Raw genomic sequence first — 24,845 nt, forward strand, 5'->3', positions numbered from 1 at the left:
CTTGTGCCCTGGTGAAAAAGTTCTGCTTGGGCCAGTGCACTTGGTTAAAAAATTCCTATGATGTGTTTCACCACAAGTTTGCAGTGATTACTTAGCAAAATCTACCAGTGTTACATGCACATTTTACTGCAAATGGCACTGCGGATGCACTTCAAAAAACTTGCTATGACTATTTTTTCGTGCTGATATTTTGTACTATGTTGATATTATTTTCAAAACCACATCCAGATAACTTATACTAGAAATTGGTTAAAATCTGTTGTGTCTTGATCCGCCTAAACATCTACTCTTACTTAGGACCTGCCTTCAGTTACTAGTATCTAATTGCACATAGGCAGCAAGGTTCCTGGAGCAGATGCAGCAGGAAACTGGAGGTCCCAGACTTCCAAAGCTCAGTGATGGTGGCTCACAGTGGCTCAGGACCAGGATGATGAGGAGCATGCGCTCTCCACAGGTCCCCTACAGAGTGAAGAAAGTTTTCTGTTTGCACAATGGTAGCCTGAGCCTCTTAAGAACACTGGAGCTTTGGGAAGACAGACCAGTCCATATTCAGGGCCCCCTGTTCAATGTTTATTTCATTGTGACTCGACATGCCACAATTATGACTGCACCCCTATGCCAGGGAGCCAAAAGCCACTAGCAACATAGACCTTAATGACAGTGTCACTAACACTATTGACACTATTTTAGTGACACCACTGTCCCTGGCATAGGGGTCCAGTCATAATTGTGAAAACTATAGTAGACATTCTTGTGTCTTTATTTTACACACGGAAAAATGTAAAATCTTTAATTACAACACAATTACAGCTTTACTGTGTTCTACTTGCTGTAAGATGGGTTTGCAGTACAGCACATTTGTTTTACTTCCAGGATATGATATAATAATTACTCTATTCTATAAGAGGGTCTATTAGGTCAGATAGTAAACAGCCCTATATGTGAGTCCCCTTATGGTGTAGTCTTTGCACTGGGGCCCAGGAGTTGTTAATGGGAGTGTTAATATTTACCTGATATAATCAGTATTTTAATTGAATAGCCTGGATTTACTCCAGTTGGCATTTCTGGTGCTCTATATGGACTTCATATGAAAGTTGTCCATGTGCTGTCGATATCTGTATGTCCGTTCGACAAATTATAGAACATGACCTATTTTTGTCCGCAATGCAAGAATTCTGATGATGGCAGTAAGAAAATTTTGGAATGCACATGGAAGGTATCCGTATTTTGCAGTTCTGTGTTGTGCAGACAGCAGTACAGATACATTTGTGTATTAGTCAGAGTGTTCCATCTCAACAACAGCTTCATGAAGGCTGTCATTGATGAAACACAGTACTGGAAATGTCTATAAAATTTCATGAGTTACTAACTGTGTTTATTAGCACACATAAACATTTGAATGGTACCTGTTTATTGTCAAAATGTGAATTATCTTTTGAAGATTTAGTCTTTAAATAGATGTGATTAAACATTACAAAACTATTAAACAAACGAAAATTATAAATCTGAATCACAATGTGTAATGCTTAGATGTGGGCACTAAATAGTTCTGCACTAGTTCAATTGCTATGGACAGTATACATCCAGTTAGTTCTGTCTGCATTCTAGGGGTTAGAAACACTATATGTGGTTTTATTTGTGTTCTTGATAATCCTTTAGATTATGGAGATGCGTCCTCCTTCCCTTAGAACCATTGTCCTACAGATGGTAGACTGTGATAAGACTAAAGATACCATTTATCTGACTGATACACATCTCCATGCATTGATTGCATTTCCAAGTCACCCGCTGAAAGAAATCCCTTAATAATAAATGACATCTGGGATGGAAGGGTGTAATAGAATAAAGGACTTACCCTCTGGATCTTGAGAAGGCCGTGGTAATTGTTACTTTTTATTTGTTTCCCTATAAGGCATATTATACCATGTGCTGTCTGGATGACTTTGAAAAGTGCTTTTCACATGTCATATATACTGTTTCATTATATGCACTTCCTCAAAATCCCAGAGAAAGAGGCATCATTTTTATATGACTTCCAAAATAATGCTTGGAGAAAGACATGGAGCTCCCACCTGCTCCTTGTCTCCTCCTGCCCAGACCCTGGCCACTTTTTGGAAAGTACCAAGAGTGTTGGAAAAGCCTAAAAAGTAGCAGATTATGTCGTAAAATTGTGCTTGCATTAAACGTTGCCATTTTCTTATGCTAAAAAACTGCCGTAGAGTGTTAGTACATGACCCTCACTGTGTTTCCATAGTAGTATCTTACCATTTTGAGAAGAATTGGTCTTTTTCATTGTATTGATTGGGTGAGGGCTCAAAAGGATGCAAAGATTTTCCCTGATCCAGTGAATATTTCAGTGCTTGGCATTCAGTGGCGTCGCCAGGGGGGGTCAGAGGGGGCCACGGCCCCCCCTACATCAAGCTGTGTCCCCCCATGTGCCCCCCAACTAAAATGTCCCCCATTCATTTTGGTGGTGGATGGTCTATACTGCGCTGCTGTGCACTGTGTAGGCACTAGGCAGCCCTACCGGACATCTTCTTCACATCTGACGATCTGACTGAGTCTCGGACTTGGTGCCGTTGCGGTCTCACTCTCTAGTCTCCACCCACCGCTCCGCCCTGACCCCGCCCCCAGCTCCGCCCCCGGCCCCAGGACCTGACAAGTTGAGTCAGACTCAGTGGCAGTGCTGTGAATAAATCAGCGTGCCGCTAGTCGAGACTAGCTGATTCTGATTCATTAAACTACTGGCAGCAGCTGCTTAAAGGGCTTCTGTCACCCCACTAAAGTCATTTTTTTTTTTTGGGCAACTTAAATTCCTTATAATGCGATTTATCAATATATAATGCTCTTACTCATTTTGGTTGGGCAGTTTCTTAAAAAAAACAGACTTTTATAATATGTAAATGAGCTCTCTACCAGCAAGTAGGGCGGCTACTTGCTCATAGCAGCCGCATCCTCCTTTCATAAAGATGCCCCCTCCTCATGTTGATTGACAGGGCCAGCGAACGCGCTCGTCCTCTGGCTGGCCCTGTCTGCGTTCAAAATCTGGTGCCTGCGCCGTACCGGTCTTCAGTCGGCGCAGGCGCACTGAGAGGCGGACGCTCGCTCGGCCGCTCCTTCCTCAATGCGCCTGCGCCGATGACATCACATTTACACCCGGCGCAGGTGCACTGAGGAAGGAGCGGCCAAGCGAGCGTCCTCCTCTCAGTGCGCCTGCACCGACTGAAGACCGGTACGGCGCAGGCGCCAGATTTTGAATGCATTATATATTGATATATCGCATTATAAGGAATTTAAGTTGGCAAAATAAAAAAATATATGACTTTAGTGGGGTGACAGAAGCCCTTTAAGCCAGCCAGGCCCAGACTAGAGAACAGACAGTGTGTGGCGTGGCGTGGCCCTACCCTACCGATACCGAACAGACTGGACTGAGCCTGACCTAGTGGTGAGGGTGTGTAGCAGGTTAACTTAATAATAATAAGGTACAACTTACAAGTAGTGACTGAGTGGACTGACTAAGTCTCTTTCTATTCTAACTAGAGAGATTAGATCTGACTCTGACTGAGTCTGAGAGGAGAGCTGGCTGGCGGCTGCCCCAGAATCTTCCTGATTTAAAAGTTAAAGGGGTTCTGCACTTTAATTTAATTGATGATCTATACTCTGGATAGATCATCAGCTTCTGATCGGCGGGGTCAGACACCCGGGACCCCCGCCGATCAGCTGCTTAAGAAGGCACCGGCGCTCCAGCAGCGCCGCAGCCTTCTCACTGTTTACTGCCAGCCCACTGACATCACGACTAGTATCAACTAGCGTAGGAGTGGCTAAGCTCCATTCAAGTGAACAGAGCTTAGCCGCGCTCAGGCTAGTTGATACTAGTCGTGATGTCAGTCAGTGGGCCGGCGGTAAACAGTGAGAAGGCCGCGGTGCTGCTCGAGCGTCGGTGCCTTTTTAAACAGCTGATCGGCGGGGGTACCGGGTGTCTGACCCCCACTGATCAGAAGCTGATGATCTATCCAGAGTATAGATCATCTCAGTTAAATGAAAGTTCAGAACCCCTTTAAAGTTACTGTCAGTGCAGCCTGGATGATTACAGTGTTTACTTTACCATTTAGAGAAATCATGTTCAAATGTGAGCGGTGGGAGGGTGATCTGTGGTCTGTGGATGTCATGAGTCATTACACTGTTATAGGGCGGGAGGGATCTATAGATGATACTCTTATAGTGTTATAGGGAGGGGGATCGGGGGTCTTTGGATGTCATGACACTGTTACGGGGGGGGGGGGAATCTGTAGATGACACTGTTATAGGGAGGGGGATCTGTAGATGACACGGTTATGGGGGGGGGGGGATCTGTGCCACTCTGTGGATGACACTGTTAGGCTCCATTCAAACGTCCGTAACAGTGGCAATGTGCGGGTCCGCATTTTTTTTTCGGGAACGTCGTGCTACCCTATAGAAATGAATGGGTCCGCAATTCTGTTACGCAAATTTTCGGATGTGTGAATGGGGCCTTATAGGGAGAGGGATCCCGATATGACACTGATATGGGGTGGATCTGTGGATGACACATAGCATAAGATGCTATAAACGGTATGTGTCATCCACAGATCCCCCTCCATAAGTGTCATCCACAGATCCCCAGGCAGCTAGGACATGTTGAAATCTGAGTGATTGGGGTTTTTCTTCCCTATTGCGGTTTTAGGTATTGGGTAAAGTATCGCAGCATTTCTAAGCATACTTGTGTAAATGTATCGTTGTTATAGCTGCCCCCCTACTTTTGTCCTGGCCCCCAGTGTGCCCCCCCCCCCCCCCCAAAATTTGAAAGCTAGAGACGCCACTGTTGGCATTTGGCTTATGTGGCACAAATAACATATATGCAGTGCCAGTTTTATAAGGAGTCTGTAGCCACATATTGTTTTCTGCCTTAAATTTCACCTATCAAGTATGTTGCACCTTTCTGATGTCAGAAAATAAAACACTACACTTTCTGACCGCATCTAGTACCCTTTGTGCCTTCCCTTTACCTTCGACTGGTGCTCTCCTCCCATCCCACAGCACTTTAAAAGCCTAATTAAAGTATAATATGCATGATTTACATATGAATGCATATCATTTTGTGTGTTCATATGTCAATTTATGAATATTGCTTCTTTGCTTACTAATGTTCCTAACTTTTATTTTTAGCTTGATGTAGCTGTATATATTTAATATTTGAAATATATGCATTAGCATTTATTAGAATTTTTTATTTTGGGAGAAACGCAGTCAATGTTTTTATGATATGCTTTTGCATCATACACCAGTACATCGTGAACAATGTTATACATGTTACAAGCTGTTATAGTTTATTACAGTTACAGTTGCAATGATCTATACATACTAAATATGTCTATATTATTTGGGTTCTGTAAAGAGGTATTATGTATTGTCTTCCTTATATTTTGTTCCCTAGTCTAGTTCCATATATATATATATTTATACAGTACAGACCAAAAGTTTGGACACACCTTCTCATTCAAAGAGTTTTCTTTATTTTTTATGACTATGAAAATTGTAGATTCACACTAAAGGCATCAAAACTATGAATTAACACATGTGGAATTATATACATAACAAAAAAATGTGAAACAACTGAAAATATGTAATATTCTAGGTTCTTCAAAGTAGCCACCTTTTGCTTTGATTACTGCTTTGCACACTCTTGGCATTCTCTTGTTGAGCTATAAGAGGTAGTCACCCGAAATGGTTTTCACTTCACAGGTGTGCCCTGTCAGGTTTAATAAGTGGGATTTCTTGCCTTATAAATGGGGTTGGGAACATCAGTTGTGTTGTGGAGAAGTCAGGTGGACACACAGCTGATAGTCCTACTGAATAGACTGTTAGAATTTGTATTATGGCAAGAAAAAAGCAGCTAAGTAAAGAAAAACGAGTGGCCATCATTACTTTAAAGGGTTTCTACCACCTCATTTTGAACGAATTAGCTTTCAGACACTAGCGATCTGCTAGTGTCTGATCTCCATAACCATGCAATTCTCAGACCTTTGTGTGGAGCCGTTTCATAAAAAAACTAACTTTTATTCCTATGCAAATGTGCCTCTAGGTGCTATGGGGGCATCTTTTCTGCACCTAGAAGCTTGGTCTACTCACACTGTATGCCGCCCCGCTCGTCCGTCAAGCCCGCCCATCTCGTCTTGAATGCCTGCCTCCATCTCAGCCATCGGACGAATTCTCGCGCCTGCGCCGTTCACTTCTGTCTTCGGCGCAGGCGCAGTGAGTGAATGATGCGCTCCTGGTGCCGGATTCCTCACTGCGCCTGCGCCAACTACGTCACAGTGAGGAAGCCGGCATCAGGAGAGCGGCCTTCACTCACTGTGCCTGCCTGGGTTTGACGGACGAGCGTGGCGGCATACAGTGTGAGTAGACCGACACTGCTCTATCTTGGTTCTCTTCCTATCTTTCTGGCCACTCCTTTAGTGTATCATTTGCTGGCTCTTCTTCTTCTCCTCTTTCTCTTGATGTTGGAGTTACTCAGGGCTCAGTACTAGGTACTCTACTCTTCTTCCTCTATACAGCCCCCATCGGGCAGACTATCAGTAGATTTGGCTTTCGATACCATCTCTATGCTGATGACACCCAACTATACACTTCGTCCCCTGACATCACCCCTGCTTTACTCCAAAACACCAGTCATTGTCTGGCAGCTGTCTCTAACATCATGTCTTCTCTGTATCTAAAACTGAACCTCTCAAAAACTGAACTTCTTGTCTTTCCCCCATCTACTAACTCACCTAAACTTGATATCTCAATTTCGGTCTGCAGCACTATCATAACTCCTGTGCAACATGCCCGCTGTTTTGGGGCCACATTTGACTCCAATCTCTCCTTTGTTCCCCATATTCAATCACTTACACGCTCTTGTCGTCTGCACCTCAAGAATATCGCCAGAATACGCCCTTTTCTTATGGTGGAAATGGCAAAAACTCTTGTTGTTGTCTTGATTCATTCTCGTCTTGACTACTGCAATGCATTACTAATCGGTGTCCCTCTCACTAAACCTTCCCCCCTTCAGTCTGTTCTAAATGCTGCAGCCAGGCTCATCTATCCATCCAACCGCAACACTGATGCTACTAGCCTGTGCCAGTCACTTCATTGGTTGCCCATCCACCACATAATACAGTTCAAACTTCTCACCCTCACTCACAAAGCTCTCCACAGTGCTGCACCTCCATACATCTCCTTCCTCATCTCCATCTACCACCCGACTCATGCTCTCCATTCTGTTAGCGACCTAAGATTAATAACCTCCATAATTCGTACCTCTCACTCCCGTCTTCAAGACTTTTCTCAAGCTGCACCTACTCTCTGGAATACTCTGCCCTGGAATACTAGGTCAATCCACAACTTCTCCACCTTCAAACGTGCTTTAAAAACACATCTTTTCAGGCAGGCTTATCAAGCTACCTAAACTGACTATTCCCCGACTAAACCTCCCCCCACCAACTCCTCTGGCCTAAACTCGATCCTCTATTAGTCCCAAACCCAAAGCAGATCACAAACAACTACCTTATGTGTCACCCCCAATTCCTTATAGATTGTAAGCTCTTGCGAGCAGGGCCCTGACTCCTAGTGTTTCAGTTGCATATTATCCAGTTATTTTTGTTTTGTTTATGAACCCTATGAACTTGTAAAGCGCTGCGGAATATTGTTATTATTATTAACTATGCAAATGTATGTTTCACATTACTTTGTTTAGGTCCATTGAATACTAACTCTGCTGTTTCTTTTGCACAGGTGGTGACTGTCTTTGCCTTGAGCATTGGGGCCCTGGTGATATATTTCATCGACTCATCCAAGTGAGTATACACGCTTAAAGAATATGGTTATTGTACACATGTGGCACCCATATCTGGGTATTCATTGCCACAAACTCCATTAGTTTAGATTTTAAATATATCTGCAGTGGACTACAGTGCACTGATGAGGCTCAGTGCAAATATTTTATTCAAATTTTTTAAAATTATTTTGACCCTTTAGAACAAATATACATTATATTGCATACCTGATATACGTGGTGCCTTCTCCAACTCATGTCACAAAAGAATCCCCACAATACTCTTCCTGTAAATGTTAATGTGACATTTCCCTTCTTCACGAAGGAACAGATTGAAGTGACTTTGGCATTATAATTGCTTACTTATCAGTATTCTTTTCTGTGCTCACCTTTTCACGCTGTGTCTAGTTGCTGTAAACCGGACTGGAGCTTTAAAGGGGTATTCACATCTGGGAGATGACATATGATATGCTATATGATATGCTATCAATTTCAAATAGGTGCGGTTCCCACCTCTAGGAACTGTTCCTGTTTGCAGAAGTGATCCCCCCTGAAGCCAACAGACAGCAGCTACATATGCACGGTCACCTGGCTATTTCTGGCAGTCCCATAGCAGTGAATGAAGAGGTGACAGTGCTTGCTCTCCATTCACCACTATCGGACTTCTGAGTGTAGCTGAACACGCTTGTCCGGCTATTTTCGGAACTCCCATAGCATTTAATGGAAAGTACGCTGTGCATGCATACTGTGCTTTTCTTCACTTCAGGTGGTGGGACCCTATCTAACAGATGGGCCACCCTTTTATTAAGGTTGCTTTGGTTATGATCATCTGATCAGGCTGATTGAATTTGAAATTGAATTGAAATTCTAGTGATGATTTTTCTTTAAAGGGATTGGATTTACCATCTAATGAAAGTTAATACAAGTCACCTACTAATTAATTGTGATTGTCCATATTGCTTCCTTTGCTGGCTTGATACATTTTTCCATTACATTCTACACTGCTCGTTTCCATGGTTACAACTATCCTGCAATCCTGCAGCAGTGGCCATCCTTGCACACTATAGGAAAAAGGGTGGCCTTTTCCTACTGCTCTGACCATGTAAAGGGCCAGTGGGACTGTGGATACCATCATACACAGATCCATTCTGGCGCCTTTCCTTTTCTGCCTAGTCCTAGTAAGAGCATATGAGCCTAGTGATTTTAATTCATTTCTAATAAAGTATTCCTTTTAACCGTACATTTAGGCAGTGATACGTTTTGAATATAGTACGGTCTCATGACCAAAAATATTTCAGTGAACCAAATTTCACCATGGCATCTAAGGTGTTAGATTTATGCGATCACATACATCCGCTGTGGGTCACTATTGTTTGAAAGAGCAGAAACCTGGCTGTTATGGCACCTGTTGCACATGCGAGTGGGCGCCATCCTTAAAATGATACATGCATGGCGGAGGTCAGCAACGCTTTCATTTTAAAGGGATTTTCGTTTATGTTTGTGTGATTTTATTTGTTTATGCAATCAGAAATCATCTAGTTTTCTAATAAATTTGTATTTAAAATTCTGCTGCCTTTCTTATACCAGTGCAGAAGCCCCTGTCTGCACAGTAGAATGGCATAGTCCAGAGTCCTGTGTAATGCATCCATGGTCTAATGAATAGAAATAATGGTGGGATTATTATTATTATGGTCCATGTAACAATTGATTTGCTGTGTGTGTATTTACTTGCAGCTACCTGTCCCTGTAAGCTTGTAAAACACATAACTGCCCCTAGGTGAAGTTCTCATATTGTCAATAAAGTTAATTGCTAAATAAAAACAGTCCGCATAGTAGACAGCAAGAATGATGGAAGAGCTGCACAGGCACTGACAGACATGATGGGATGCTGCTGGAGGTTCTGCTCCTCTGTAATTACCTGATCCCTGGACAGTGATAACCAAATACTAGGGGTCACATGACTGACACCATGTTTAGTCTATTCAGTTTGCCCATAGATTAATATGTGGGTTATACCATAAAACTAGGTATGTGAGCAGAATTTTAAATACAGTATGCAGTCCGGTATATTACAAAACTGTATAATATCCTTATCTGCAAACAAATAAGTTAGAAAATATTAACTGGACAACCCCTTTAAATGAAAACTGCCGCAGCTCCAGGAAAGTGGTGTGCTCAGTACAGCTAATTTCCACAACAGTATTGTTTTTTTTTTAATCTGTAAAAGTTGGGTTCGTGAAAATGAATGCTCACTTCTGTGTGGACCAGCAGTAAGTTTCTCGGATCAGGCATATAAATCCAATAAAATAAAAAGTGTGTGTTTGGCATCATTGATTTGTGTAGGTCAGTATGCTATCCGTTATCAAATGGATAGTACACTGAAGAAAAATACGGATGTGTGAAAAGTGACCATAAAAATGGTATGTGATATTAAAAGTCCAGATTACGCGTTTTGGGGTTTTGCCCCCTACTTCAGATACAGGACTATCCTGTCCTGTATCTGAAGAAGGGGCAAAGCCCTGAAACGTGTTATCTGTACTAATATAACATACCATTTTTATGGTCACTTTTCTGAATACTTATGTGTTTACTTTATCTCTTTATATATAAAAAAAATTGTTTCTGTCTGTCTGTTCTTTATGCGTGACCAAATGACTGAACCGATCTTCACCAAATTTCGCACACAGGTACATCAGGTGTCCGGGAAGTTTTTATACCGGGTCTCAGCTCTCTAGGACGTACTGTTCCTGAGATAGTCTCAAAAAAATTCCTGCATTAGCCAATATATGTCTTTCTCTTCAAATCCCAACTGCCATACGTTTTACGCCAGGTTTCCATAACAACCCAGCCATTTTTCTTCACTGCTGTAGGTCAGTTTTAGGCTAGGGCTACAGGATGACAATAAGTCGCACGACACATAGGGCACAGGTACGCTGCTACATGCATGCATATTGGATGGATTTTTTGCGACTGTCGTGTCACAGTTGCAGCATGTCACATGTCGCAGTGCGACACCATAGCCTATCATTATAAAAGGTGTTGAGACAAAATGTCGCACGACACATGTCATCGTGTAGCCCTAGCATTAAAGGGGCAGGGCGCTGTGGAGGTCACTGTTAAAGGGGCTGACGCTGTGTAAGTCACTGTTAATGGGGCGGGAACTGTGGAGGTCACTGGTAAAGGGGCAGGAACTGTGGAGGTCACTGTTAAAGGGGCGGTCACTAAGGAGGTCACTGTTAAAGGTGTAGGGCGCTGTGGAGGTCACTGTTAAATGGGCGGACACTGTGGAGGCCACTGTCAAAGGGGAGGGAACTGTGCAGGTCACTGTTAAAGGGGCAGGCACTGTGGAGGTCACTCATAAAGGGGCAGGAACTGTGGAGGTCACTGTTAAAGGTGCAGGCACTGTCAAGATTACTGGTAAAGGGGCGGGCAATGTGGAGGTCACTGTTAAAGGTGCAGGACATTGTGGAGGTCACTGTTAAAGGGGCAGGAACTGTGGAGGTCACTGTTAAACAGGCAGGTACTGTGCAGGACACTGTAAAAGGGGCAGGTACTGTGAAGGTTACTGTTAAAGGAGCGGGCGCTGTGGAGGTCACTGTTAAAGGGGCAGGCACTGTGGAGGTCACTGTTAAACAGGCAGGCACTGTGGAGGACACTGTTAAAAGGGCAGGCACTGTGGAGGTCCTATTTTAAAGGGGCAGGCACTGTGGAGGTCACTGTTAAAGGGCAGGCAATGTGGAGGTCACTGTTAAAGAGGACGGCACTGTGAAAGTCACTGTTAAAGGGGTAAGCATTATCAAGGTCACTGTTAAAGGGGTGGCGCTGTGGAGGTCACTGTTAAAGGGGCTGCGCTGTGGAGGTCACTGTTAAAGGGGCGGGCGCTGTGGTGGTCACTCTTAAAGGGGCGGGCACTGTGGAGGTCACTGTTAAAGGGGCCGGCACTGTGGAGGTCTCTGTTAAAGGGGCGGGTTCTGTGGAGGTCACTGTTAATGGGGCAGGGGCCACTATTAAAGGGGCAACTGCTGTGGAGGTCACTGATAAGGCAGCAGGGTACTGTGAGGCCACTGTTAAGGAAGTGGGGTACTGTGGAGGTCAAAGTTAAGGGGATGGGCTGCTGTGGAGGTCCATTTTAATGTGACGGGGCAGTGTGGGGGGCTCAGTGTTAAGGGGTGGGTGACTGTGGAGTTCACTGTTACGGGGGCGGAGTGCTGTAGAGGTTACTGTTATGGGGTATAGTGTTAATATCTTTTAACGACACACAGAAACATTAAATGAAATAGATGAAATATACCCTTGCTAGTTTATAATAAAATCCAAGTGTGGTAAAAAAGTATGCGCTGGATACAGGTTGTTTTTGATGCTACTTTACTGTCATGTAAGTGTCATGCACACCATGTAAGAGCTTAAGCACACCTATACAGTTTTGCATAGTGCTCTTACAGGTGTACAGGTCCATGCTGTACCTTTGTATGCTTTTGATTTCACATGCAGCACAGAGAGCTTTTATTCTGTCTGACACTCTCAAGCCTTATGGCCCAGTGGTGACTGCAACTCCTGTACCCTCTGTAGATAATCCCTTCTTCTAGACATAATGGGGGAGAAAGATCTAAACTCGTGTAAAGGAAAACTGGCTTAATTGCCCATAGCAACCAATCAGATTTCACCTTTCATTTTCCAAAGGAGCTCTCAAAAATGTAATGTGGAACCTGAAAGGTGGTTGCTATGGGCAACTCCAGTTTTCCTTTACACCAGTTGTGATAAATCTCCCCCGATGAATGCACCCTTGTCATGAGTTCTGTAACTTACCCATGGAAATGTGTGAACTTGGCAAGTCCTATGTGTGAAAATCTCATCAGATGGAGCTCTGTACTGTCCATTGATACAGTACAGACCAAAAGTTTGGACACACCTTCTCATTCAAAGAGTTTTCTTTATTTTCATGACTATGAAAATTGTAGACTCACACGGAAGGCATCAAAACTATGAATTAACACATGTGGAATTATATACATAACAAAAAAGTGTGAAACAACTGAAAATATGTCATATTCTAGGTTCTTCAAAGTAGCTACCTTTTGCTTTGATTACTGCTTTGCACACTCTTGGCATTCTCTTGATGAGCTTCAAGAGGTAGTCACCTGAAATGGTTTTCATTTCACAGGTGTGCCCTGTCAGGTTTAATAAGTGGGATTTCTTGCCTTATAAATGGGGTTGGGACCATGAGTTGCGTTGTGGAGAAGTCAGGTGGATACACAGCTGTTAGTCCTACTGAATAGACTGTTAGAATTTGTATTATGGCAAGAAAAAAGCAGCTAAGTAAAGAAAAACGAGTGGCCATCATTACTTTAAGAAATGAAGGTCAGTCAGTCCAAAAAATTGGGAAAACTTTGAAAGTGTCCCCAAGTGCAGTCACAAAAACCATCAAGCGCTACAAAGAAACTGGCTCACATGCGGACTGCCCCAGGAAAGGAAGACCAAGAGTCACCTCTGCTGCGGAGGATAAGTTCATCCAAGTCACCAGCCTCAGAAATCGCAGGTTAACAGCAGCTCAGATTAGAGACCAGGTCAATGCCACACAGAGTTTTAGCAGCAGACACATCTCTAGAACAACTGTTAAGAGGAGACTGTGTGAATCAGGCCTTCATGGTAGAATATCTGCTAGGAAACCACTGCTAAGGACAGGCAACAAGCAGAAAAAACTTGTTTGGGCTAAAGAACACAAGGAATGGACATTAGACCAGTGGAAATCTGTGCTTTGGTCTGATGAGTCCAAATTTGAGATCTTTGGTTCCAACCACTGTGTCTTTGTGCGACGCAGAAAAGGTTCCCACTGTGAAGCATGGAGAAGGAGGTGTGATGGTGTGGGGGTGCTTTGCTGGTGACACTGTTGGGGATTTCTTCAAAATTGAAGGCATACTGAACCAGCATGGCTACCACAGCATCTTGCAGCGGCATGCTATTCCATCCGGTTTGCGTTTAGTTGGACCATCATTTATTTTTCAACTGGACAATGACCCCAAACACACCTCCAGGCTGTGTAAGGGCTATTTGACTTGAAAAGAAGATATCCAGCACCTCGATTTTTCATGCTTAACGATGTTTATTCCACAAACCAAGTGTACAGCGGTAAAAAAATTCTCAAAGTACCAGCCCCAATACGGTCTACGCGTTTCGAACCAGGTGGTTCTTAATCATGACCTTCACAATAAATTTCTGACGAAGTATATATATAGGAGTGAACATAAAAAATACCTCCCCCCCCTTAAACTAGCTGGGCGGTGCAAACCATCCCAGGTGTTGCAATCAAAAGTGCTAGCAGAAATTTAAATGCACAAAACAAGTTTAAAATCTGACATGAGCCACTATGAACAGACATTTTGTGACATTAGACCCAGCAAAAAATGAGCAGTAACAGAGCATTGATAATAAATATATAAATAAGTAGATAAACACGATTGTAAGTGAGCAGCAGAAAAAAACGCTCCATCTGAACACCCCTCAATACTTGCTGGCTGCAGTCTAATTCTTTTCATTCAGGCTATACAATACATTTTTTGGTTTTCTTAAAGGTGCAACATGGTGTAGTTATTAATAGCTATTAATAAATATACATGAGTTCGTTTCTCAAGTTTAATTCTGCAGGACTTCTGGAATTCAGTTTTAGAATCCAGAAGGCTTCTCTTTGGTTTACAAGTTTTTTTAAGTCTCCACATCTTGTGGGCGAAAACACTCGTTCTATGGCATAAGCTGTGAATGATGGACCATGATAAAGTGTTTTGCTGCACTTGAGATGTTTACATATGCAGGATTTATTATATAATTGATATGTTCCAGTAACCTTACTTTGAACTTTCTGGTTGAACATCCTACATATATTAACTGGCAATCTTTGCATTCAATGATGTAGACAATTCCCGATGTGTTGCAATTAATGTAAGTTTTAATCGGATATTTATTAGTGCTATCAGAATCTTGAAAATATTTTTTTGGGGTTACATAATTGCAAGCTTTACATGGGGAATTGCCACATCGTGTGAAGCCTGTGTATCGCAACCAACATGTCCGCGATTGTCCCTCCGATTTTTGGCTGAAAAGAGATGGAGACAGAGAGGCAGCCAGTGACATGGGTCTTTTGGATACCAGACTGTGCCCTCCCTTCAGTATTTTATATAACTGTGGATCCTCAAACAGGATGGGGATACATCTGGAAACCGCTTTCTCTATCAAAGGAAATTGATTGCTAAAAGTAAGCACAAGTGTTGGAATATTAGAGGATTTATCTTTATAACACGGTTTGGTCTCATTTTCTTTTTCCTCCCTATTTTCACTATATTTTTTCTTATCCATTTATTTTCTATTAGATTTTTTATGAGTCAAGGGGGTTCCAAACAATAAATCCTGCCGTTTTTTTCTTTCCGATATATTTTTTGCCCTTTGGGTCATCCATAATGGGTATCCTCTCTCCTTTAATCTATCAATGATTATTTGTATCTCTTCACAAAAATCTGAGTCTTTGCTACAGTTACGCCTGGCTCTGATCATCTCACCCACTGGAATAGCCTTTATTGTATGGAGTGGATGATGACTATTGGCTCTTAGTACTGTATTTCCCGATATGGGTTTGCGATAAGTCTGAGTGCATATTACCTGGCCTGGAGTACCAATCAAAGTCACATACAAGAAGTTCATTTTGTAAACATCATGAGCTCCAACAAATCGCAATCCATATGGGTTACTATTCAAATAGTCTAGAAAGGAGGGTATGGCAGACACATCGGCAGACCAAATAAACAACAGGTCATCGATGTATCTGCCATACCACTCTATACATTCTCCAAAGGGATTATCAGTATCATAGATATAGCGCTCCTCCCAGTACGCCATGGTGACGTTTGCAAGTGACGGGGAAAATTTTGCTCCCATACTCACACCCTGAATTTGCAAATAAAATTTATTGTCAAAACTAAAATAATTATGTGTGAGCAAAAATTCAGTTATTTTTAATACATAATCAATCAAAATGTCACCATGCCCACTGCAGCGGTGTAAATGATACTCTAACGCTATTAGTGCTATTCGGTGGGGAATGGACGGATACAGGCTGACTACATCGGTTGTCATCCATATATAATTTTGGGACCATTTTTTATCAAAAAAACTTCTCAATACGTCTCCCGTATATCTTTAATATATCCCAGTATTCTCTTAACTAATGGTTGTAAAATTGTATCCAGCCATTGACCCAATCTCTCTGTTAGGGAGCCAATTCCTGACACTATAGGGCGGAGCGGTGGTGGAGAAAGACCTTTGTGAACCTTTGGTAAGGCATGTATGATAGGAGTAACCGGACATTCTACATTTAAAGATTGGAAATCGCTATGGGAAAAAATTCCCAAATTTCTACCTTCCTGCAGAATGTCAGTTAACTGGATTGGAATCCAAATTGCAGTATGTAGTAGTATCCATTAAAATCTGTAACATCTGTTGTTGATATACAATTTTGTCTTAAACCACCACCGCGCTGCCCTTATCCGCCATTTTGATAATGATATCCTCCCTGTTGTGCAGCTCCTTTATAGCGATTTTTTGTAATCTAGTGAGATAATTACTTTTGCGGCTATTTGTATGCCCCGTGGTATCATCGTATATTTTCGTTAGTTCCCTCTCTATTACCTCTTGGAACGTGTCCATTCCACTAGTACGCGATTTAAGAGGATAAAAAGTGGGATTTTTCACTTGAAATTTTGCTGTATTCTGTTCACACATATCATCTGAAACTTCCTGCAAATCATGTAAATGCAACAAAGTAACTTGTTCCCAAAATGAGAGACCTGTATAATGATTTTTATGTTGTTCAAAAACTGCATCCAACACTGAGTCTGAACTGCTCCCAACCTCACTGAAGTGTTTTTTCACCGTCAATAATCTAATAAATGTATTAATATCTAATAAGGTTGAGAACAGATCAAAGTCAGTGCCAGGAGCAAAATTCAACCCCAAACTCAACAATTGCAATTGCGGTCTAGTTAAAGTGACAGCTGACAAATGAATCACATCATGTGTATGTAGATCAAATTTTTGAGTCATTGTTTCTTCTGGAATCGAGTGGCCATATTGTGTGCCTTTCTTAGGCTAGGTCTACACGACGACATTTGTCGCGCGACATTTTGTTGCACCAATGTCGCGCGACAATTTTTATAATGGCAGTCTATGGTGTCGCACTGCAACATGCAACATGCTGCGACTGCGACGCAACAGTCGCAGAAAATCCATTCAAGATGGATTTTTCTGCGACTGTCGCGTCGCAGTCGCAGCATGTCGCATGTTGCAGTGCGACACCATAGACTGCCATTATAAAAATTGTCGCGCGACATTGGTGCAACAAAATGTCGCGCGACAACTGTTGCGCCCTATCTGTCGCGCGACTTTTTGTCGCGCAACAAATGTCGTCGTGTAGACCTAGCCTTATTATGTTTTCTTCCTCCTCTTCTGACTCGTTTTTTGACTGATTTTTTTACCTTGATTTCTTATAATATGAAGACTGAGCTCCTGGAATATTACTTTTTGTATTTATGTCCAATTTCTCAGTTGATTGCACTTCCGTGATGGTCTCAAATCCTTCATAATCTGAAGAGTCGAAACTGACAGTTGCGGTTTTCATGCGTTTTTTCTGTTGTTTTTTCTTTGTATTTTTCCGTATAGATTTTGGAGTTTGATAGGGGTTCTCTCTCCGTCCCCACTCATACACTTGATCCTTATCATAGTCGTATAAATCCCTTTGGAATTTTTTGTGTTTCAATTCAATAATATGCTCTTCAGCTTCTTTAATATTGTCATTTGCTTTTTGTAGCAATTCGTCATATTTATGGGTGGATTCATACTGGGCCACAGACTGTTTGCATTTTTCTATTTCTGATTGTATCATGACCAGCTTTTCAGTTTCATATTCCACTATCAGTCTCATGAGTTTAAACGAGCAGTCAGTGAGTATATTATTCCATGATTGTACAAAAGCATTAGAATAGACAATGGTTGGGATCTTTTTGATTCTTAGGCCCCTGGGGACCATATTTTTTTCCAAATATTTATTAAGGGTAGTATGGTCCCTACCAGCTGCAGGAATTATGTTTACTGCTTACTTGTATCTCATTCCCATTCATTGTCTTTTTTCCTATTTGGTATGTGAGTTGTTGTATGATCTTTGTGTAAGTTTTGATGTTCACCTTCTGTTTGGATGCAGCACCTTCAGGAACTCTGGTTACCTCCCACACTCCAAAAACATAATCATAGTTTAATTAATTTTTATCATTAAATTGCTCATAGAATTTGATGAGGAAAGTACATTTTTATCCCTCTTGAGTATAGGGGCTGTGCCGATGACTATCTTAGCCTCTACAATGCTGCAGAATACGTTTGTGCTATATAAGGAACCGACCTGTGACCCCCCTGTGTCGGCGATCGCAGCAAACCGCAGGTCAATTCATACCTGCGGTTTGCTGCGTTTCCGGGTTATTCGGGTCTCTGGGGACCCGATAACCCGGAACAGGATGATGATCGGTGGTGTGATAATACACCACCAATCACCATCCTGCGATCCTGAGAGCTGGCTCTGATTGGTCGGCTGGGGCGGACGGGCCATTCAAATTACTGCAGCACTCCTCTCTTTCTCCTTTTGTGTCCGGGAACCAAGAAGAGAGGTGCATTGCACGATCTCCAGAGCCAGCTGCAGGGATCATTTAGGCAGGGATATTCAGGTTAGGCTGGGATATTCAGGGAAAGTTAGTGGGAAAAAAAAAGTTTTTGATTGCATCACTCTAAATCGGGTGTCTGGGGTCCACAGCACAGCTTAGTGACCCAAGACCCCCCCCCCCAGTGGTGCTGTAGCTTGCCCCCCTTCCCCACACCACAACTTTTTTTGGGTCGCATTTTTAGCGATGATGATGAGCCCCCAAGGAGGAGGAGATGCCGCCCGGTGGAGCAAGGGGACCACCATGCTAGGGACCCTGTGGCCCACACTAGTACGAGCTGCTCTGGGGGTCTAGTTTTCCGGCCCAGCTCTAGTTTTCCGGCCCACCAGATCAGTCCACCTGAGCCCCCTGCCGGTGAACTTGTCTGGTGTACCCCAGAGCATTTTGAGCCCGCGATTCCTGATTTTGTAGGGAACCGAGAAGAGAGGTGCGCTGCACGATCTCCAGAGCCAGCTGCAGGGATCATCATTGCCAGCACCCCTATCTGTGCCCCAGCACCCCCATCTGTGCCCAACACCACCTTCACCAAGGTATTTAAGGAAAGGTTAAGGACAGGTTAGGTTAGGCAGGGATATTCAGGGAAAGTTAGTGGGAAAAAGAAAAGTTTTTGATTGCATCACTCTAAATCGGGTGTCTGGGGTCCACAGAACAGCTTAGTGACCCTAGACCCCCCCCAGTGGTGCTGCAGCTTGCCCCCCTGCCCCCCCACCACAACTTTTTTTTGGGGCGCAAGCATTTTTCTTTTTTCTGAGTACACTGACTGTGGCCGGCACTCTTAACGTCCGGCCACTGTTCGAGCATCGCACACCCCACAGTTGATCAACTTCGGACGGTTGATCAGTGAGTTAGAATTTTTTAATTTTTTTGTCTTTTTTTTTTTGTTCTGTTAGGTTTAGGGTAAGTCTGCAAACACCCGTGCCCCCACACACACAATCACACCAAATAAAGTTTAGCACGCACACACTCCCCTATGGCCCGCCGGATGTTCTCGGCCGAGAAGGCATTCGCCCAGCTTGCCTCCGAGTCCGAGAGCCTAAGTGAGGACGAGGATGACCCCACTTTCCTTTTGTCATCCGCGTCCTCCTCATCATCTAGCGATGATGATGAGCCCCCAAGGAGGAGGAGACGCCGCCCGGTGGAGCAAGGGGACCACCATGCTAGGGACCCTGTGGCCCACACTAGTACGAGCAGCTCTGGGGGTCTAGTTTTCCGGCCCAGCTCTAGTTTTCCGGCCCACCAGATCAGTCCACCTGAGCCGCCTGCCGGTGAACTTGTCTGGTGTACCCCAGAGCATTTTGAGCCCGCGATTCCTGATTTTGTAGACATAGCAGGAATCCAGATTTCCACAGTGGGCTTCACTGAATACAACTACTTTAGTCTTTTTTTCAGTGACCACTTTGTAAATCTGATGGAGCAAACGAACCTGTACGCCCCCAACAGTTCATTGCTCAACACCCGGGCTCCTTTTTGGCTAGGGCTGGTGGCTGGACTCCGGTCAGTGCACCCTCGTGCTGCACATGGGCCTAGTCAAAAAACCTAGTGTCAGGCATTACTGGAGTGGGGACGTCCTCTACCAGACCCCACTTTACAGTACGGCCATGACACGCTCCCTGTTTGAGGCCTCCGGAAATGCTGCATTATGCAGATAATGCAGCATGTCCCCCAAAGGTGATTCTGCCTATGACCGCCTGTACAAAATTAGGCCGGTCATCGATCATTTTGGGGCCAAATTTGTGCAGGCCTATGTATATGGAAGGGAGTTTGTGGTTGATGAGTGTCTCATTGCTTTCAAGGGGAGACTCCTTTTCCACCAGTATGTTCCCTCTAAGTGAGCGAGGTATGGCATGAAGCTGTAAAAACTTTGTGGGAGTACCTCAGGGTACACTTACAGGTTTCGTTTGTACGAGGGGTGAGATTTCCGTATTCAACCCCAGAATGTCTCCTCACTCTGGGTGTTAGCGGGAAGCTTGTGTGAGACCTTATGCACCCACTGCTAGATAAGGGTTACCACCTGTACGTGGATAACTTTTATACTAGTATCCCCTTGTTCCAGTCCCTCACCGCTAGATCCACGTCCGCTTGTGTGACAGTGCAGAAAATTCAACACGGCCTCCCTACCCACCCCCTCCAGGTACCTATCCCCAGGGGTGAGACTCGTGCCCTTACCAGTGAAAACCTGTTGCTGGTCGGATATAAGGACAAGAGGGATGTCCTTGTACTGTCCACAATTCATGGTAACGGCATCACCCCTGTCCCTGTGCAAGGTACCGCGGCAACGGTCCTCAAGCCCTATTGTATCATCGACTACAATCGGTATATGGGAGGAGTTGATCTCTCTGATCAAGTCCTCAAGCCATATATTGCCACAAAGGCTTAACTGTTTGTCAAGCTGTATGAATGGTACTTTCATCTTCACTTTGTGCTGATCATCTTATAACCCTTATCTGTAAATTACTAAAAGGTCATAAACACTTATTTAAGCCACATTTTTATCAGTAAGATAAGAATTGAGCTTTAATGAGGTCAGAGAAAAGAGCAGAGAGACAATTCTGAACCAGCTACTAGATAAACTCAAAGTTGTGCAGGAAAACGGCTCAATATTTTTATTAAAGACCAGCTGCAAAAATTAGTTTTAGCTCAAAATTAGTACAATACAATAATAATAAAAAAAGTGTTGATGTACATAGCCTTTAAAGAGGACCTTTCACTAGAATAAAAAATCTAAACTAAGCATACAGACATGGAGAGCGGCGCCCAGGGATCTCCCTGCACTTACTATTATCCCTGGGCGCCGCTCCGTTCTCCCAGTATAGGCTCCGGTATCTTCATATTTTCGGCTCAACTGGGTGGAGCCTACCGGCGTCTCCTTCTCCCAGGCTGTAGCGCTGGCCAATCGCAGCGCTCAGCTCATAACCTGAGAGTTTTTTTCTCTCAGACAGTACACTACGCTTTCCCATCCTGCTGGGTCCTACAGAAAAAGTATATTTTAACATTTGTACCTACGTTAACTGGTGGACCTGTTGTATGTGCACTTCGGAGCTGAAGGCATCTATGTTGGTCCCATGTTCATATCTGCCCACACATTGCTGAGAAAAATTATGTTTTAATGTAGGGGTGTTGCCATTACACCTAGAGGCTTAGTTCTTTCTGCAACTCCTAGAGACTCATTTGAATATATTAGAACATAGGGAGTCATTCACGATCATCAATACGTGTATTAAGCATGTTTCTGGAGCAGATCGCTGCACAAAGGTTTTGCACTGCAATCTGAAACTTTCCCCTGCTTACTCCAGGTCTAAAAAAAATCGGGGACGGCATAAGTAGGAAAGGGTACAGGCCAAAATGCGCGTCTCATTTATCATTTTCTACTATTTTCTATTTTAGGCGTAGAAAATTTTCTAAATGTAAGCCAGCAAGGTGGATCCACCACCAGTCAGGGGCTTATTAAGACCGGCATCTAAAACGCCAGTCTCAATAAATGACCCCATATAATTTTTCTCACCAATACGGGCACATATGAACATGGGACCAACACAGATGCCTTCACCTGCCAAGCGCACATGCAACAGGTCAGCCAGTTTCATAAGAACAAATCTACTGACAGATGCCGTTTAATCTGTAATATGTTAAGTATTTGGAAGACTGCAAACTATTTGAAATTTGTCACATATTTCTATATCTGCTCTGCTAATATTTGTGTCAACTACCACTAGGACATGTTAGACCTTCCCCATCATCCTATTCACATATTTTGAGGTACTGTAGTTCTGCAGCAGAACCACCATTACACGTATGTTCAATTTAATTCACTACTAGGGGCTCATTCTAAAAAGTGATTTTATTTATCTCTTTAAAGATGGACTCTATAATGTATCTGCTACAGTATATCAAAAGCTAACTAAGGCTACTTTCACACTTGCGTTTGGTGCGTATCCATCATGGATCTGCACAAACGCATCCGTTCAGATAATACAACCGCATGTATCCGTTCAGAACGGATGCCTTTGTATTATCTTTAACATAGTCAAAACGGATCCATCTTGAGCACCATTGAAAGTCAATAGGGGACGGATCCATTTTCTATTATGCCAGATTGTGTCAGTGAAAACGGATCCGTCCCCATTGTCTTACATTGTGTGTCAGGACGGATCCGTTTGGCTCAGTTTTGTCAGAGGGACACCAAGCAGCGTTTTGGTATCCGCCTCCCAAGCGGAATGGAGACTAAACGGAGGCAAACTGATGCATTCTGAGCAGATCCTTATCCATTCAGGGCAAATCTGATCCGTTTTGGACCGCTTGTGAGATCCCTGAACGGATCTCACAAACGGAAACCGAAACGCCAGTGTGAAAGTAGCCTAAGAAAAAACTATTAAACTAGAACATGGCAACAACCTCTAACTGCTAAGTGTGTCCCAGGAGGAAAATTAAACTGAAATGTGATTAAACAGATGACACATTCTAGATGCTTTCAGGCTAATTGAATGGAGCAGACTAGGCTTCTGGGATAACTGGCTTAGTGTTGCAAGCAGCAGTTTCAGGTTGGAAGCATTATAAGATTTGAATGCACAGACATAGGAGAATAAGATACTTGCAATATTGCAATTTGTGTGTAGATTTCAGTATGTTCAAATATATTCAAAGCTATTAAGATTTTAGTGATTCCTCTTAAGGTTCTAGTTTCATTATGATATTCTAGTAGTAGCCAACTGGTTTGATATAGTTTTGGAAGAAAACTATGGAAAGCATTTGTTGCGATCTGTTTAGGCTACTTTCACACCTGCTTTAGGTGCACAGACGGATCCGCACCTATAATGCAAACGCTTGTATCTGTTTAGAACGGATCATTTTGCATTATTCTTTAAAAAAAATGAATGCTACATTCAGCACAATTTGCCAACAGTTCAGTGGGAGACAGTCAGCCAGGTGAACATTATTTGGGAATCAGAACTGAAAACTACTGTTATAATTATGATTTTATACCTGACATTTGCTGAAAAAAGGCTCTATATTTTTTGAGCTTGTTCAAACAATACCCCAGAGTGATGCCCAATAGGAAGCCAATGGGTTTGATTTGGCATCCTAGGAGAAGGCACATTTACTGTATATGGTGCAACTTCAATCCCCAGGAAAATAAGGAATGATATCCCAATCATAAGGAACAGTTCTCTTCTCTGTTCTGGGGATACAGTCATACCTTCTTTTCTACCCCCTAAAAGTTGTTTAATTCGTATGTACATGCAATATATCTATAGCTTTTTTTCTAATTATGTCTATGGTCTGTATTCCCAACATATATTTTTCTAAAAACAAACAGGCAAAATTTTATTATATTACTGTATATTAAGGGTGGGTTAACACTAGCGTTATGGAGTCCGTTATGGCTTACCGTTATAACGGAACATAACGGAGGCATTCCGATTTGCTCCGTCCTAATAGAAGTCTATGGGAAAACATATCGGAACCGTCTGGGTCCCGTTATGCAAGACGATAGGACTTTGTTGTCCGTCTTGCATAACGGGAACCAGACGGATCCGTTTTGATTGCCATAGACTTCTGTTAGGACGGAGAGCAAACTGAATGCCTTTTAAACTGATCCGCCCTTCCGTCTTATGGATTCCGTTATGTTCCGTTATAACCCTGTTATAACGGAAAGCCATAACGGACTCCATAACGCTAGTGTGAATTAGTAGGACAATGTCACACGTTTTTAAGAAGAAAAAATCTTGGATCTTAAAGATTGCAGTCAGGGGGGCCCAGGTGCAGAACACCATGACTACATCTTGATGGGGCACAGCAGTTCATAAAATACTGTAGCTACTGAATTCACTTTTTATAGTGGCCTCCTCCTTGGCCATAATGACTGCTTAGGGTCAAGAGAATGAGCTAACTGCTAGCTTCAAACATTATTATTATTATTATTATTTATTATTTAAGCGCCATTCATTCCATAACGCTGTACATATGATAAGCGGTGCACATACATAACAGACAATTGTACTAATCATAAACAAGATGAGTTACAAACTGGTACAGAAGGAGAGAGGGCCCTGCCCGTGAGGGCTTACAATCTACATGAACATTCTGCTACTACTGCCCTGAAGTCATATTCTCAGATGAAGCCTCTTTCCGATTGTTTGGGGCATCAGGAAAAAGGCTTGTCTGGAGAAGAAAAGGTGAGCGCTACCATCAGTCCTGTGTCATGCCAACAGTAAAGCATCCTGAGACCATTCATGTGTGGGGTTGCTTCTCATCCAAGGGAGTGGGCT

General features: G+C 43.1%; 1 protein-coding gene across 3 annotated transcripts in view; it reads left to right on the forward strand.

The window, feature by feature from the left end:
* KCNMA1 (potassium calcium-activated channel subfamily M alpha 1) overlaps positions 1-24,845 on the forward strand; it is a 731,805-nt gene that overhangs the window by 211,058 nt on the left and 495,902 nt on the right. For all 3 annotated transcript variants that reach the window (XM_044299035.1, XM_044299036.1, XM_044299034.1), the window contains exon 3: positions 7,792-7,853. In XM_044299035.1, coding sequence (XP_044154970.1) covers positions 7,792-7,853 — 62 coding nt within the window. The remainder of the gene's footprint in view (positions 1-7,791; positions 7,854-24,845) is intronic.

The sequence above is a fragment of the Bufo gargarizans genome, chromosome 6 (genome assembly GCF_014858855.1).
Source record: "Bufo gargarizans isolate SCDJY-AF-19 chromosome 6, ASM1485885v1, whole genome shotgun sequence".
NCBI lineage: Eukaryota > Metazoa > Chordata > Amphibia > Anura > Bufonidae > Bufo > Bufo gargarizans.